The following is an 18,680-nucleotide window of genomic DNA, read 5'->3' on the forward strand; positions in this document are numbered from 1 at the left end:
AAACTTCGTCTGTTTTTAATTATTTATTTTAATTATTTAATTTAATGCTTTATATTTTATTTAATTTTATTATTATTAATTGTATTATTATTATTTTTTAATTTTTTTATACTGCCGTCTGTTGATGGTCGTCCAACACCTTCCTGTTTAAACACACACCGTTGCAATAACATGTTTGATTTACTCTGGCTGCACATTTCATTTTATTCTTATATATTTTATTTTATTTTATTTTATTTTATTTTTCATTTAATTTTCATTTATTTATTTTAATTTTAATTTTAATTTTAATTTAATTTAATTTAATTTTAATTTAATTTTAATTTTAATTTTAATTTTAATTTTAATTTATTTTATTTTAATTTAATTTAATTTTATTTATTTTTTTTTTTTTTTTTTTTACATTTTTTTTATTTTTTCTTTTTCTTCTGCCGTCTGTTGATGGTCGTCCAACACCTTCCTGTTTAAACACACACCGTTGCAATAACACGTTTGATTTACTCTGGCTGCACGAGCCTTTGTACTTTTATGAGCTTTAGTTTCCTTGTTTGTATTTTCATTTTACAATGTTTTAGTTTATAATAATATTGGTGGAAAGGGTTTCGCCCACCGCAGAAAACACACCATTACACACAAAAGCACTAAAACACTTTTTTTCTGAGAGTTTTCACAGACAAAATGTGGTTTTATATGCATTCAAGGCTTATATAAGGAAACACTTGCACGCTTAGACAAGCAAACGTGTCTGTTTTTCATGAAATTTCCCAGTGTTTATGCTGTACATCCCAAAAATTTATTCACATGGTGTCCAAACACAGATTGATTACCAGAGTAAAGCGCTAGTTTTTGAGCAGCTGTCAGAGAAATGTGCAGATCTCATGGTTTGTGTTTGTGTTTGATGCCCAGGTGAAGGAGGAGATGCTTTTCGAGGCTCTGACGACACGCAAGACGGTGACGGTGGGAGAGAGACTGATTGTGCCATACAAACTAGCTGAGGTGAGACTGAAGACACACTTCAACACACTTCAACACACCCCTGAACTCACACACACCTTCTGCACGATGCTTCAGAAACCTGGATAATGCTGATGTGATCGAGGACGGTTGTCTTTTTACTGAGTATTATGAAATCTTGACTTTTGTTTAAAGTTGTTGTGTTTTATGTGCAATGGATGAATCTCTTCATGCTTTACACACACACACACACACACACACACACACACACACACACACACACACACACACACACACACACACACACACACACACACACACACACACACACACACAGCCTCAGACTATCTCTCTGTCTCATCTCACTTTCTCTTGTGGTCTTATTTTACTCCTGAAGACTGCACGTTTCCTCCTCAGTGTGTGTGTGTGTGTGTGTGTTTATTACTCAGTGGTTTATCTGAAAACCCCAGTGCTTCAGAAAACAAACACACACACACACCTTTCCTGTAATATTTTGAGTTTCTTCTCCTCCATTTCTGAGTGTGTAATCATAAATGTTAAAGTGTTGTGAATAATGAATCATGCTGGGGGAGTTTTATATAATGTTTCATCCCTCCTCCAGAATTAGGCTAAAAATAAAACAACAAATCAATAATGCAGGAGTTACTTCTGCAACACTGGGCATGAGGTTGTGTTATATTATGAAGACAGTTGCCGCTTGAATCCATAAACCTTAGGATTCAACGTCCTTGAGTCTCTAAACAGCCAATCAGCTCCGCTGTATCCCAGCATGCCCTGCGACACGAGGCCCGTTTCTCGTTTAGCTTCTCTTACAGGGCGTCAGAAACTGGAGAGTGGGGAGAGAGTTTTATGTGTTTTGGCTCGTGCAGGTTCAATAAGCAGCGTTTTTGGCAGCTTTCATCTGCAGCTTTATGGGCTTCACACATGCTGAAGGAGATTTGTGCACCGCTGGATGTTTAAATCATCTGTCAGAGAGACTCTGAGAGACTCTGATAGACTCAGATAGACTCAGAGAGACTCAGAGAGACTCACACTCAGAGAGACTCACACTCAGAGAGACTCTCAGACTCACACTCAGAGAGACTCACACTCAGATAGACTCAGATAGACTCAGAGAGACTCAGAGAGACTCACACTCAGAGAGACTCAGAGAGACTCACACTCAGAGAGACTCAGATAGACTCAGAGAGACTCAGAGAGACTCAGAGAGACTCAGAGACTCAGACTCAGAGAGACTCACACTCAGATAGACTCACACTCAGATAGACTCAGATAGACTCAGAGAGACTCAGAGAGACTCACACTCAGAGAGACTCAGAGACTCAGACTCAGAGAGACTCACACTCAGAGAGACTCACACTCAGATAGACTCAGATAGACTCAGAGAGACTCACACTCAGAGAGACTCAGAGAGACTCACACTCAGAGAGACTCAGATAGACTCAAAGAGAGACTCAGAGAGACTCAGAGAGACTCAGAGAGACTCAGAGAGACTCAGAGACTCAGACTCAGAGAGACTCACACTCAGAGAGACTCAGAGACTCAGACTCAGAGAGACTCACACTCAGAGAGACTCAGACTCAGAGAGACTCAGAGACTCAGACTCAGAGAGACTCAGACTCAGAGAGACTCAGACTCAGAGAGACTCAGACTCAGAGAGACTCAGACTCAGAGAGACTCAGACTCAGAGAGACTCAGACTCAGAGAGACTCAGACTCAGAGAGACTCAGACTCAGAGAGACTCAGAGAAACTCAGAGAGACTCAGAGAAACTCAGAGAGACTCAGAGAGACTCACACTCAGAGAGACTCACACTCAGAGAGACTCACACTCAGAGAGACTCAGAGACTCAGACTCAGAGAGACTCAGACACAGAGAGACTCAGAGAGACTCAGACTCAGAGAGACTCAGAGAAACTCAGAGAGACTCACACTCAGAGAGACTCAGAGAGACTCAGAGAGACTCACACTCAGAGAGACTCAGAGAGACTCACACTCAGATAGACTCAGAGAGACTCAGAGAGACTCAGAGAGACTCAGAGACTCAGAGACTCAGACTCAGAGACTCAGACTCAGAGAGACTCACACTCAGAGAGACTCAGAGACTCAGACTCAGAGAGACTCACACTCAGAGAGACTCAGAGAGACTCAGACTCAGAGAGACTCAGAGACTCAGACTCAGAGAGACTCAGAGAGACTCAGACTCAGAGAGACTCAGAGAAACTCAGAGAGACTCAGACTCAGAGAGACTCAGAGAAACTCAGAGAGACTCAGAGAGACTCACACTCAGAGAGACTCACACTCAGAGAGACTCACACTCAGAGAGACTCAGAGACTCAGACTCAGAGAGACTCAGACACAGAGAGACTCAGAGAGACTCAGACTCAGAGAGACTCAGAGAAACTCAGATAGACTCAGAGAGACTCACACTCAGAGAGACTCACACTCAGAGAGACTCAGATAGACTCAGAGAGACTCAGAGAGACTCACACTCAGAGAGACTCAGAGACTCAGACTCAGAGAGACTCACACTCAGAGAGACTCAGAGACTCAGACTCAGAGAGACTCAGACTCAGAGAGACACAGAGAGACTCAGAGAGACTCAGACTCAGAGAGACTCAGAGAAACTCAGAGAGACTCAGATAGACTCACACTCAGAGAGACTCAGAGACTCAGACTCAGAGAGACTCACACTCAGAGAGACTCAGAGACTCAGACTCAGAGAGACTCAGACACAGAGAGACTCAGAGAGACTCAGACTCAGAGAGACTCAGAGAAACTCAGAGAGACTCAGAGAGACTCACACTCAGAGAGACTCACACTCAGAGAGACTCACACTCAGAGAGACTCAGAGACTCAGACTCAGAGAGACTCACACTCAGAGAGATTCAGAGACTCAGACTCAGAGAGACTCAGACACAGAGAGACTCAGAGAGACTCAGACTCAGAGAGACTCAGAGAAACTCAGATAGACTCAGAGAGACTCACACTCAGAGAGACTCACACTCAGAGAGACTCAGACTCAGAGAGACTCAGAGAAACTCAGATAGACTCAGAGAGACTCACACTCAGAGAGACTCACACTCAGAGAGACTCACACTCAGAGAGACTCAGATAGACTCAGAGAGACTCAGAGAGACTCACACTCCGAGAGACTCAGAGACTCAGACTCAGAGAGACTCACACTCAGAGAGACTCAGAGACTCAGACTCAGAGAGACTCAGACACAGAGACTCAGACTCAGAGAGACTCAGAGAAACTCAGAGAGACTCAGATAGACTCACACTCAGAGAGACTCACACTCAGAGAGACTCAGAGACTCAGACTCAGAGAGACTCACACTCAGAGAGACTCAGAGACTCAGACTCAGAGAGACTCAGACACAGAGAGACTCAGACTCAGAGAGACTCAGAGAAACTCAGAGAGACTCAGATAGACTCACACTCAGAGAGACTCACACTCAGAGAGACTCAGAGACTCAGACTCAGAGAGACTCACACTCAGAGAGACTCAGATAGACTCACACTCAGAGAGACTCACACTCAGAGAGACTCAGAGACTCAGACTCAGAGAGACTCACACTCAGAGAGACTCAGAGACTCAGACTCAGAGAGACTCAGACACAGAGAGACTCAGACTCAGAGAGACTCAGAGAAACTCAGAGAGACTCAGATAGACTCACACTCAGAGAGACTCAGAGACTCAGACTCAGAGAGACTCAGACACAGAGAGACTCAGATAGACTCACACTCAGAGAGACTCAGAGAGACTCAGACTCAGAGAGACTCAGACACAGAGAGACTCAGAGAGACTCACACTCAGAGAGACTCACACTCAGAGAGACTCAGAGAGACTCAGACTCAGAGAGACTCAGAGACTCACACTCAGAGAGACTCACACTCAGAGAGACTCACACTCAGAGAGACTCAGAGAGACTCAGAGAGACTCAGAGAGACTCAGAGAGACTTATTTTATTGTTATTTGACCTTTATTTTTCCTTAAACGTCGGCTCTCAGCGCTGCAGTTGTTCACGCTGGACTCTGTAGATGGACAAACATCATCTCTTCAGATGTGTGATGTGTGATGTCCAGTGGAGGGTCTGAGACTGTAGTGCTCATGTGTCTGACGCTCGTGTGTGTGTGCAGGCGGGGACGGTGAGGGACTCCATGGCCAAGTCTCTGTACGGCGCTCTGTTCGACTGGATCGTCTTCCGCACCAATCACGCGCTGCTCTACAACAAAGACCTGGAGGACTCGGCCAAGGTACACACACACACACACACACACACACGACTACTTATATTTATGTATATATAAATACACACACATGCATGTATATATTTAAGAAAAAATGTGTTATCTATATATAAAATATGTAATTTATATGTAATAAAATATCAATTATATATAAATATATATACAGGATATACATTCAAATATTTATTAAATGTATATATATACATATAATAAATAAATAATTATACACAGTACACACACATATTATGTAAACACAAACTTTTATTTTAAAAGTTATATAGCACTAATATATATATGTGTGTGTGTGTGTGTGTTTTCATTTGTTTACTCATATAGACATTTTCTGATAGTTTACTGGCTAATTGTCGTTCTCTAGCCTTTCATAAGCCGTCCTGAAAGTGATAATGTGGTGAACTGGCGTGTGACGTGACCCTGCATCATGTTCCCAGTTCTCCCGCTGATATATCTGTGGTCCTGATCACGGGATTGATGTGTTTCAGATCCTGTCCATCGGGGTGCTGGACATCTTCGGCTTCGAGGACTACGAGAACAACAGCTTCGAGCAGTTCTGCATCAACTTCGCCAACGAGACGCTGCAGCATTACTTCAACCAGCACATCTTCAAACTCGAGCAGGTAAAGCCTCATCTCTGACTCTGACTCTGATCTGCACATCACTGTGATCATTACTGATGTTTGCGGAGGCGCAAGTCATTATTAATACACTTCATAGCGTATAATACAAGCCTTCCTGAAGGATCTCAATGCGGATTCAGCTTTGAATAGAGTGAGATTTGCTTTGTTCTTTGAGTATAAAGCAGTAGTTCATACAAAGAAGTCAACTTTTCTGTGAACTACTCTTCAACATCAATTTGTTTGTTTGTTCAAGTATTCAGTTTAGTTTTATTACGGTCTAATCTCTGATATTTATCACTGCATTTGAGTAGTCAGATTTTAGCCTTGTGTTTGATGTTATGAAATTTATCCCTATTAATATTTGACTATATTACAGTAAAAAAAAGTTGATCATGTGACGTTGACTCTCTCAGGAGGAGTATCGGTCGGAGGGCATCAGCTGGCACATGATCGAGTACATCGACAACACGGCCTGCATTAACCTCATCAGTAAGAAGCCCACGGCGCTGCTCCACCTGCTGGACGAAGAGTGCAAGTGCGTCTCAGCCACACTACACAACACACAACATCTCTGTGACCCTGGACCACAGAACCAGTCAAGGGTCTTTTTTTATTGAGATTTATACATCATCTGAATTACATTATAAGCTTTCCATTGATGTATGGTTTGTTAGGATAGGGCAATATGGAATCTAAAAATCTAAACATTGAGAAAATCTCCTTTAAAGTTGTGCATTTATGTTCACGATTGTGCTGCATTCACTCACAAAAATAAGTGTTTTATATATTTACGGTAGGAAATTTACTAAATATCTTCATGGAACATGATCTTTACTTAATATCCTAATGATTTTTGGTGTAAAAGAAAAATTGATAGTTTTGACCCATAACAATGTATTGTTGGCTATTGCTTCAAATATACCCGTGCGACATGTGACTGGTTTTGTGGTCCAGGGTCACATATGACTCATTGCAGTTTTGCAGTTATCATATATTGGAAACATTATCATATTATGTTATCATAAAAAATGATCATAAATAATGACTTAAGAGTTTTAAAGCTTTCAAATAAAGTATATTTCATCAGGGATTAATGGGAGTTGATGTTGGTTTGTAGTTTTCCTCAGGCGTCTAACCAGACTCTGCTGGACAAGTTCAAGCGTCAGCACGAGGGCAGCGCGTTCATCGAGTTCCCGGCCGTCATGGAGCCGGCCTTCATCATCCGCCACTACGCCGGGAAGGTCAAGTACGGCGTCAAGGTCAGGATCTACGTCTCAGAGGATCAAACCTGCTCTCTGCCACAGAATCAAATATAAAAACACCTTTTTATCTCTCAAGTCTTACTTTTAATCTTTCAATTGGGAGTTTATATCTTTCAATTCTGAGAAAGAAGTCAGAATCGTGAGATATAAACTCTCAATTACATTTTTTTATTCTGTGGCGGAAACAAGCTTCCATATGTGTGTGTGTGTGTGTGAGATTAAGTAGTAAGCATTTGCATATGTTTGTACACACACACACACACACACCACTTCCAGTGACCTAATTCTGCGATTTAATCTGATTGGTTGGATTGGCCCCTCGGCTACGAGTGTATCTGGAGCACATGTTTGGCAGAGAGGGTTAAATCTACACGCTACACACACACGCGCACACACACACACCCACACACACACACACACACACACACACACACACACACACACACTCACTCACTCACACTCACTCACACTCACTCACACTCACTCACTCACACACACACACACACACACACACACACACACACACACACTCACTCACTCACACACACACACACACACACACACACACACACACACACACACACACACACACACACACACACACAGCTGCTTCACATCAACCATATTCATTTTCTGTTATTTTTATATCTTTAGACACAATTATAGTTTTTATTAATATTTTGAAGTATTCTTGTATATTTTCTGTTATAATTTTAATTTTAGTGAATTTTTTTGTCATTTTTGACATTATTTGTCTATATAGTTTTTATTAATGTTAGTACAGCAGTTAAACTAAATTTAAATAAGATGTTTCCTTGGCAAGTAACAAAAAAAAAAAAGTTTAATTTTATTATATTTTATTATCAAGTAACAAAAATGCTTTTTATAAAAAATAGTTTTACTTATAGTTACTTATAATAACCGTAGTTTATTAGCATACTAATCTGACTATTTTACAGTATGCATGATAAATATGGAATGGAAAAATACACTTTCCCTTAAAAAACAGTTTTTATCCGATAGCCCTTTTTTTCTCTATTGTACATATTTATTATTATTTTTATTTTTTTGCATTGTTTACATTTACATTCTGTACCATTTGTTTACATTAGTTTATATTTATGTATATATTTAAATATTGAATGTCATTTACATTTACACATATGCATTTGGCAGACGCCTTTATCCAAAGCCATTGCATTTCAAGGTCCACATTTACACTCTCATCAGTTCTTGTTTTCCCTGGGACTCGAACCCATGACCTCGGCGTTGCGAGCGCTAGCGCTCCACTGTTTGAGCTGCAGGAAAGCGATAGTCGTCATAAAGCTGAGAGATGTGAGATGTGAGTGTTTGTCCCGCAGGATTTCCGGGAGAAGAACACGGACCACATGCGTCCTGATATCGTGGCTCTGCTGAAGAGCAGCCGTAACGCGCTCGTGTGCGGCCTGATGGGACTCGACCCCGTGGCCACCTTCAGATGGGCCGTGATCCGCGCCTTTTTCCGAGCGCTCGTGGCCTTCCGGGAGTCTGGGACACGGCACACGGAGAAGAGGACGACCAGCGGTGAGTGACCACACTTACAGTCAAACACACGTTTATTCAGACGCCTTCAACATTCAAATGCTCATTCTGAAATATTGAAACATGCATGATTATATAGTCCTGAACTGTTGGTTTGCGGAGTTGCATGTGTGTTTGCAAACGGCTCCTCGATGGTTTATCAAACGCATTTGTGAACATGTGCTTTATTTTATTAAGGTGTTTGTTGTTGCAGAAACTCAGTCGATTAGTGAGAACAACAACTGTAGATGACACTTCTGAAACATTCATGAGTGACTCGCGGCTGATGCGCTTCAATGCATTTGCTTACTCTCTCTGTCTCTCTCTCTCTCTCTCTCTCTCTCTCTCTCTCTCTCTCTCTCTCTCTCTCTCTCTCTCTCTCTCTCTCCCTCTCTCTCTCTCTCTCTCTCTCTCGCTCTCTCTCTCTCTCGCTCTCTCCCTCTCCCTCTCCCTCTCCCTCTCTCTCTCTCTCTCTCTCTCTCTCTCTCTCTCTCTCTGCCCCCCCCCCCCCCCCCCCAGGTTCTGATGGTCCAGTTCAGAATCAGAAAAGTGTGGACAGCTTCAGTTTCCTTCATCACCCTGTTCACCAGCGGAGCCTTGAGATCCTGCAGCGCTGCAAAGATGACAGATACAGTGAGACAATCCCTTTTCAGCAGGAGAACAGTGATCAAACCAGGCTTTACACTGAGAACCCAACCACGCCCCCATCCATTGACCACGCCCCAACCACGCCCACCCATTGGCCACGCCCCCATCCATTGACCACGCCCCCAACCACAACCCACCCATTAACCACGCCCCCATCCATTGCCCACGCCCCCAACCAAGCCCACCCATTAACCACGGCCCATCAATTGACCACGCCCCCAACCACAACCCACCCATTGACCACGCCCCCAACCCACTCATTAACCACAGGCCCAACCACACCCCCACCCTTAGTCACACCCCCCAGATCACGCCCCCACCCATCAACCACGCCCCCGTCCTCTTTTCTGAAAACTAAAATATGGTCACCCTACATCAACATGTTCTGAGTGTTCTGCTAATCGTACTGTTAATGCTAGTACTAACGAGAGGATTGTTTTTGTGTCTCTCGCTCTCATTATTTTTGGTTTTAAATGTGTTGAATTTGTATTTTATTTTATGTCAGCTGTTGAATTTTGTTTTTGGCCAAGCAAAATTGGCTATTTATATACATAGGAAAAATTATTTTGAACAAAATTTGGACACATTTTTTTCAAACATGGTGCAAGCAAGAATATTGATTGATTTTGCTTATTACACGCGTGTGGATGATCTTATCACTCATGAAGGTATTTGGTGTTGCCGTGAGGCGTTGCGCTCTGTGTTTGAAAGTGATTAGTTTTTTGCACATATCTTGTGAGTTGGGGTTGCTTTTAATATTTCTGCAATATGCATATTGTAGTTTAAATATACTGTGAAATGTATTTGTACATCACTCTCACTCTCTCTCTCTCCCCCTCTCTCTCGTGATTGACAGATTCGTGTATCAGCAGAAGGAGTCCGCGGACGCCACTGTCGGACCTGCAGGGCTCAAACACACTCGGCCAGAAACTATCCAGGTACGGCAGGTTAATGTTGGTTAATGGTCACATGACATTGAGGGAAACAAATAAAACACCACAATTTGTGATTGTGATTTTTTACCACAATAAAAAATCTATCTAACTATCTATCTATCTAGAGGTTTTTCCACACATCAGTCGTTCAGTTTGAATGTGTGTGTGTGTGTGTGTGTCTCAGGGACTGTGGCGTTCGAGGCTCGAGGTCCTCGTTCTCCTCTCACGACGAGGAGGGGATCTTCGTGAACACTGTGAACAACAAGCTTCTGGAGCGAGCGCAGGGAATCCTGATGTGAGTACCAACAGCCTTCAGTTCCTCCGACTCATGTTCACTCGCTCTCACACACTCTCTCTTTCCTGAAGGCGGAACAAGAACTACAAGACCAAGCCCAGCCTCCCGAAGGTAAGCGCCCCACTCTCGCTTTATTCAATTCACATTTATTTGTACAGCGCTTTTCACAACACACATCGTTTCAGCTTTACAGAAAATGCATGAGTCCACATTACAATTTACAGTGATCAGATTTCAGAGGAAACTGTCTAAGTTATGCATTTCAGAAATGTACATATACAAAATCACAGTTAGCGAAAAATGTATTAATTAAAACAATGTAATGATTTAATGCAGAAACAATGAGCTCACAGAAGTAATGAATACTTGTTTGTTAACAAATGATTATGACATTTAGAAAAATGTAGCATTGGTGCATGTTCAGTCAGAGTTATTTAAAGGGGACAGACCATGTAAACCGTGTTTAAGTGCTATAATCGGGTCCCGGTGCTTCTCACAGCACAGAAAACGTGAAAAGTGAAACCCAGTAATGAAGTCTTTCTCTGCAAGCATGTCAAAAAATAAGCCGTCAATAATCAATGTTGATTCAATTCAGTTCAATGTTGCGAAGTTCATCAATTATGAAATAAATTTAATCCAGTTAATTCTGGCCCTGTTCTGAACGGAGGCGGAGCAGAAGCTCATTTGCATTTAAAGAGACACACACACAAAAATAGCGTGTTTTTGCTCACACCCAAAAAGGGGCAAATTTGACAAGCGATAATAAATGATCGGGGGGGTTTTTGTGCTGAAATTTCACAGATTTACACCATAGATTTATGACATCTTGTGAAAAGGGCCATAATATGTCACCTTTAAATCTTATGTAACATATACTGTATGTAACACACAGTTGACCGTATTTGACTTGACGGAGGTTTTGTTGTGTGTTCAGCACTTGCTGGATGTGAAGTCACTGAAGTATCTGAGCTGTCTGACGCTTCACGACCGCATAACCAAATCCCTCCTGCACCTGCACAAGAAGAAGAAGCCGCCCAGCATCAGCGCTCAGTTCAACGTGAGGATTTGTAGAATTTTATTATTTTTATTATGCTTCAACACTAACAAACAAGGTACATTATCAAATCTCTGAATGCCTTCGGTTGAGCATAGCTAGTACCGAAACAGAAAAATGTTCGACGTCCTTTAACACTTGCTCATCTGCATTGTGTCGGCACTGAAACTCAGTCTTGTGTTCATGATGCAGGTTTCTCTGAACAAGCTGATGGAGACGCTGGGACAGTCCGAGCCGTACTTCGTTAAATGCATCCGGTCTAATGCAGAAAAGGTAGAGTATGTGTCTTATTTCTGACGAAAGTCGCTAGATTTAGATGCGCGGTTTGACTAGCGTCGTTGTTTCCTAGCTTCCTCTGCGCTTCAACGATGCGCTGGTGTTGAGACAGCTGAGATACACTGGGATGCTGGAGACCGTGAGGATTCGGCAGTCTGGATACAGCGTCAAGTACAGCTTTCAGGTGAGAAAACTCTATTCAACACACGCGTCAAGTCAGCAGAATTCATCAGTTAAACAGAAAACTGTGATTCAGCTCAGTTCAATTCAGTGGTAATATAATTCAGTCCAATAACAGTGTCAGTGCTGGAACAAATTCAAGTTTAATGATGATTCAGGCCAGTTCAATAACAGTCAATGTTGCAAAGTTCAATTATGAAACAAATTCAATTCAGTTTAATGTTTTTGCTATTCAGTTCAATAACAGTCAGTGTTGCAAAGTTCAATTATGAAACAAATTAAATTCAGTTTAATGTTTTTGCTATTCAGTTCAATAACAGTCAGTGTTGCAAAGTTCATCAATTATGAAAGAAATTCAATTCAGCTCAATGTTGATTTAATTCAGTTCAATAACAGCGTCAATATTGCAGATTTCATCAATTATGAAACAAATTCAAAACAGTTCAACATTAATTCAATTCAGTTCAATAACATTCAATGTTGCAAAGTTCATCAATTATGAAACAAATTCAATTCAGTTCAGCATTAATTCAGTTCAATAACATTCAATGTTGCAAATTTCATTAATTATGAAACAAATTCAATTCAGTTCAACTTTAATTCAGTTCATTTTAACAACAGTTGATGTTTCAAAGTTCATCAATTATGAAAGAAATTCAATTCAGCTCAGTGTTGTTTTAATTCAGTTCAATAAGAGTCAATATTGCAAAGTTCAATTATGAAACAAATTAAATTCAGTTTAATGTTTTTGCAATTCAGTACAATAACAGTCAGTTTTGTACAGTTCATCAATTATGAAAGAAATTAAATTCAGTTCAATAACAGTCGATGTTGCAAAGTTCATCAGTTATGAAAGAAATTCAATTCAGCTCAATGTTGATTTAATTCAGTTCAGTAAGAGTCAATATTGCAAAGTTCAATTATGAAACAAATTAAATTCAGTTTAATGTTTTTGCAATTCAGTTCAATAACAGTCAGTGTTGCAAAGTTCATCAATTATGAAAGAAATTCAATTCAGCTCAATGTTGATTTAATTCAGTTCAATAACAGCGTCAATATTGCAGATTTCATCAATTATGAAACAAATTCAAAACTGTTCAACATTAATTCAATTCAGTTCAATAACATTCAATGTTGCAAAGTTCATCAATTATGAAACAAATTCAATTCAGTTCAGCATTAATTCAGTTCAATAACATTCAATGTTGCAAATTTCATTAATTATGAAACAAATTCAATTCAGTTCAGCATTAATTCAGTTCAATAACATTCAATGTTGCAAAGTTCATTAATTATGAAACAAATTCAATTCAGTTCAGCATTAATTCAGTTCAATAACATTCAATGTTGCAAAGTTCATCAATTATGAAACAAATTCAATTCAGTTCAGCATTAATTCAGTTCAATAACATTCAATGTTGCAAATTTCATTAATTATGAAACAAATTCAATTCAGTTCAGCATTAATTCAGTTCAATAACATTCAATGTTGCAAATTTCATTAATTATGAAACAAATTCAATTCAGTTCAGCATTAATTCAGTTCAATAACATTCAATGTTGCAAATTTCATTAATTATGAAACAAATTCAATTCAGTTCAGCATTAATTCAGTTCAATAACATTCAATGTTGCAAAGTTCATCAATTATGAAACAAATTCAATTCAGTTCAGCATTAATTCAGTTCAATAACATTCAATGTTGCAAATTTCATTAATTATGAAACAAATTCAATTCAGTTCAACTTTAATTCAGGTCATTTTAACAACAGTTGATGTTTCAAAGTTCATCAATTATGAAAGAAATTCAATTCAGCTCAGTGTTGTTTTAATTCAGTTCAATAAGAGTCAATATTGCAAAGTTCAATTATGAAACAAATAAAATTCAGTTTAATGTTTTTGCAATTCAGTACAATAACAGTCAGTTTTGTACAGTTCATCAATTATGAAAGAAATTAAATTCAGTTCAATAACAGTCGATGTTGCAAAGTTCATCAATTATGAAAGAAATTCAATTCAGATCAATGTTGATTTAATTCAGTTCAATAACAGCGTCAATATTGCAGATTTCATCAATTATGAAACAAATTCAATACAGATCAACATTAATTCAATTCAGTTCAATAACATTCAATGTTGCAAAGTTCATCAATTATGAAACAAATTCAATTCAGTTCAAAAACAGTCAATGATGCAAATTTCATTCATTATGAAACAAATTCAATTCAGTTCAACTTTAATTCAGTTCAGTTTAACAACAGTTGATGTTGCAAAGTTCATCAATTATGAAAGAAATTGAATTCAGCTCAATGTTGATTTAATTCAGTTCAATAAGAGTCAATGTTGCAAAGTTCAATTATGAAACAAATTTAATTCAGTTCAATGTTGATTCAGTTCAATAACAGTGTCAATGTTGCAAAGTTCATCAATTATGAAACAAATTCAAATTAGTTCAGTGTTGATTCAGTTCAGAGTCAGTGTTGCAAAGTTCATCAATTATAAAACAAATTCAATTCAGTTTAATGTTAATTCAATTCAGTTCAATAACAGCGTCAATGTTGCAAACATTCAGTTCAGTTCAATATTGATTCAGTTTAATAACAGAGTCAGTGTTGCAAAGTTCATCAATTATGAAACCAATTCAATTCAGTTCAATGTTGATTCAGTTCAGTAACAGTCAATGTTGCAAAGTTCATCAATAATGAAATTCAATTCAGCTCAATGTTGATTTAATTCAGTTCAATATCAGTGTCAATGTTGCAGATTTCATCAATTATGAAACAAATTCAATTCAGTTCCATTTGATTCAATTCAGTTCAAAAACAGTACTGATGTTGCACAGTTTGTCAATTTATGAAACAGATATGATTCAGCTGTAAGACATTAGTCTCATTATCCAGTTCAGGGTTTTGTCAGTGCAGTGGAATCGATCATATTTCTGAATGTTTCGTGTGGATCGCTTTACGGAGCTGTTGTGTGTCTCTTCAGGATTTTGCTCATCATTTCCACGTGCTTTTACCCGCTGGATTTCACGGCTCTCAGTCGGCCATCAGACAGTTCCTGCAGAGCGCAGACCTCGAGCCCGACGGGTATCAAGTGGGCAGAAACATGGTAACAAACACATCCCTATAGACCCTTTCTGTGCCGACATCACTATTATGTCACAGCGTTAGGTGGAGGAAAAACAGGGAAAACTGGAGGCGGCCAATACAAACCAGAACAGATTCGCTACATAAGGAGCTTCAAATATCATTTTGTTGTGTTGTTGGGTGTCAGAATCCAGTCAATGTTGCAAAGTTCAATTGTGAAACAAATTAAATTCAGTTGAATGTTTTTACAATTCAGTTCAATAACAGTCAGTGTTTCAGTTCATCAATTATGAAAGAAATTCAATTCAGTTCAATAACAGTCGAAGTTGCAAAGTTCATCAATTATGAAAGAAATTCAATTCAGCTCAATGTTGATTTAATTCAGTTCAATAACAGCGTCAATATTGCAGATTTCATCAATTACGAAACAAATTCAATTCAGTTCAACATTAATTAAATTCAGTTCAATAACATTCAATGATGCAAAGTTCATCAATTATGAAACAAATTCAATTCAGTTTAAAAACAGTCAATGTTGCAAAGTTCATCAATTATGAAAGAATTTCAATTCAGCTCAATGTTGGTTTAATTCAGTTCAGATTGGACCGGGTCACGACACTGACCTGAGCGAGTGTGTGTTCCTGCAGGTGTTTCTGCGAGAGCATCTGCGTCAGAAGCTTCAGGACGAGCTTCATCAGGAGGTGTTGAGGAGGATCGTGTGTTTGCAGAGACGCTTCAGGACGAAGCAGGAGAGAAAGCTCTTCAGCCGGCAGAGACGAGCCGCTCGCCTCATTCAGGTATATCTTATAGGAATATGTCTCTATAAATATCCAGAGAGAAAATGCCTCAGTGGCTGTGTTTACATCGATGAATCTGAACGTAGTGTTTACATGAATGCTAATCAAGTGATCGGGTTGATGTGCATATATATATATATATATATATATATATATATATATATATATATATATATATATATATATATATATATATATATATATATTATATTTTTTTTAAATATATATACATATAAACAACTAGTAAAAAATATATACGTTTTTAAAATATTTTTTTACATTTATTATATTTATTTTAAATTATATATAAATTATGATAAAAATAAATCCTATATAAAAAAATAAAAAAATAAATATATATATATATATATATATATATATATATATATGATTTTTATGTATGATTTTTAAATTTTAAAAATGTTTTTTTAAATATGTAAATTATTTAAAAAATATAAACATTTATAAAATGTATGAAATATAAAATATAGTCATTTTGATACATATTCATTTGTTATATACATTTAAATTTTATATACTTTTAATAAAAAAAATATATCTTTTTTTAAAAATATAAATGTATATTTATTTTACTTTTTATGTATATATTATATAAAAAATGATAAAATAACTATTAAAATGTATATACATTTTTAAATAATGACATTTAATAATGAAATAATCACAAACAATTTTAACACAAAGTAATAGCTACGTAATCATTCTATAACCAACTTATTTGTGTATTTAATATACATTTGAAACTTCTATAGATGCAAATATAAACTATTTTACAACAGTTTCAAATAAGCAGATTAAACTGGAATTGAAACAGAACTAAATGCAGAGCTTGTGCCAGAAGGAGGCGAGGAGAACTGAGGCTTTCAGGAGAAACTGTCATCAGGCCTAAACGTTCCTGATCAAATAAACCGTCCCGAGAGTTTGTGTAAACCGGAGATACACTTTCAGACACGTGTGTGTGTGTGTGTGTGTGTTAACGCTAATCTGATCGGCTGATTTTATGTAATTTCACGACAGGTTTATATCCGTCTGCCTCATAACAAAGTCATGTTTACAAGGTTTGAAACTTAATCATCAAACATGTTTCTTGTATTTTCTGGGCTTATGAAGGCAGAGAGCGTTCTCAAAGACACAGGTGCTTTCTGACTGGTTTGTTTGATTTAGTCGAGCACAAAGGGAAGATCTGTGAAGGTTTTCCTCCAGTCATCTGTCGTTGTTTAACTGCGCTGCCAGATCTAGTGTTCAGCGAGTGCAGAGCGGTGTGTTCTTCAAAACAAAGATACACTTTCAAGATTCCAGCGCGATCACAAACATGTGGCGCTCCACAAACAAGACGTTACGCAAACGCTCAGAGCTTTGATGAGACGCATGTGTGCAGCACTTCATCCTGTCACTTTCTATCACATAATATTTAAAAAGAAAGAAAAAGTATTGGATTTTTCTACTCGGAATAATAACAAGTGCTCAGATAACAAATTCTATATTTAAACAATTTGAACAAATATATATAGTTTTATAATAATTATTGAAATTAATTATATTAATTTTAAAATGTATTTATACTGTGTATATGTATATGTATATTTTAGGGCTGTCAAATGATTAATCGCGATTAATCGCATCCAAAATAAAAGTTTGTTTTTACATAATATGTGTGTGTGTACGGTGTATAATTATTTTCTATATATAAATACACACACATGCATGTATATATTTAAGAAATATTTGCATGTATATACTGTGTATATATATTTATATTATATATAATTTATATTATATATAAATATTTTATATATAAATAACACATTTTTCTTAAATATATATGCATGTGTGTGTATTTATATATAGAAAATAATTATACTCCATACACACACACATATTATGTAAAAACAAACTTTTATTTTGGATGCGATTAATCGCGATTAATCGTTTGACAGCCCTAATATATATATATATTATTTTTTTTAATGGGTAACATAGATTTAAATATAAAACATTTTTTAAAGAGTACGAAATGTAAAACATACATTTAAAAAAGATAATATAATATAATAATAATAATAATATTATTAAATACATTACATGCATAAACTATTTAAAAAATAAATGTTTCTTTAAAAAATCTATGCAGTAATTTAGATTATACACATTTTAATGCATACAATATTTTTTTTTTTTTAAATTACATTTTTAAAATGTATGAAACATAAAATAAATATATTTTTAAAATGTGTAAATTACCAAAAAATATATACATCTGATAAAATGTTCACACATTATTAAAAACAAGTGAACAGTCAGAAATAAAATTAGAACAAATACACAAATTACAAGCAGAGATTAATACTAAATAACAAAGTTACAAAGTCTAACAGTTGTATTCAGGGACAGAAGTTAATAATTAGGCCTAAATGTAAAATAACACTATTTGTTCACTGTAGAAATTAAATATAGTTTCATCTTTGTTAAAGTTGTATTTTGTTGTCTCTCTCTCTCTCTCTCTCTCTCTCTCTCTGCTTCGAAAACGCCTCTTCTTCTGCGTTTAAAATTGTTTGAATGTATAAATTGTCAAGACAAAACACGTCCAAATTATACATTTTCAGCGAATCACATGCGTGTCGAGCCGGGGGTAAGCTGGTCCGCACAGATGACGATCACCTGCGATCTGTTCCACCCCTAATAATCATCCTCTGGTTCCT

At 37.4% G+C, this 18,680-nt stretch overlaps 1 protein-coding gene across 4 annotated transcripts in view; it reads left to right on the top strand.

Moving 5' to 3' along the window:
* Positions 1-18,680, top strand: part of myo9ab (myosin IXAb) — a 106,953-nt gene that overhangs the window by 51,682 nt on the left and 36,591 nt on the right. For all 4 annotated transcript variants that reach the window (XM_079858926.1, XM_079858927.1, XM_079858925.1 and 1 more), the window contains exons 9-23: positions 907-996; positions 5,119-5,235; positions 5,730-5,864; positions 6,278-6,399; positions 6,982-7,123; positions 8,488-8,689; positions 9,206-9,319; positions 10,191-10,272; positions 10,454-10,564; positions 10,636-10,675; positions 11,499-11,621; positions 11,811-11,891; positions 11,968-12,078; positions 15,063-15,185; positions 15,811-15,960. In XM_079858926.1, the coding sequence (XP_079715052.1) occupies positions 907-996; positions 5,119-5,235; positions 5,730-5,864; positions 6,278-6,399; positions 6,982-7,123; positions 8,488-8,689; positions 9,206-9,319; positions 10,191-10,272; positions 10,454-10,564; positions 10,636-10,675; positions 11,499-11,621; positions 11,811-11,891; positions 11,968-12,078; positions 15,063-15,185; positions 15,811-15,960 (1,743 nt within the window). The remainder of the gene's footprint in view (positions 1-906; positions 997-5,118; positions 5,236-5,729; positions 5,865-6,277; positions 6,400-6,981; positions 7,124-8,487; positions 8,690-9,205; positions 9,320-10,190; positions 10,273-10,453; positions 10,565-10,635; positions 10,676-11,498; positions 11,622-11,810; positions 11,892-11,967; positions 12,079-15,062; positions 15,186-15,810; positions 15,961-18,680) is intronic.

Source organism: Squalius cephalus (assembly GCF_949319135.1).
Source record: "Squalius cephalus genome assembly, chromosome: 23".
In the NCBI taxonomy this organism is placed as follows: Eukaryota; Metazoa; Chordata; class Actinopteri; order Cypriniformes; family Leuciscidae; genus Squalius; species Squalius cephalus.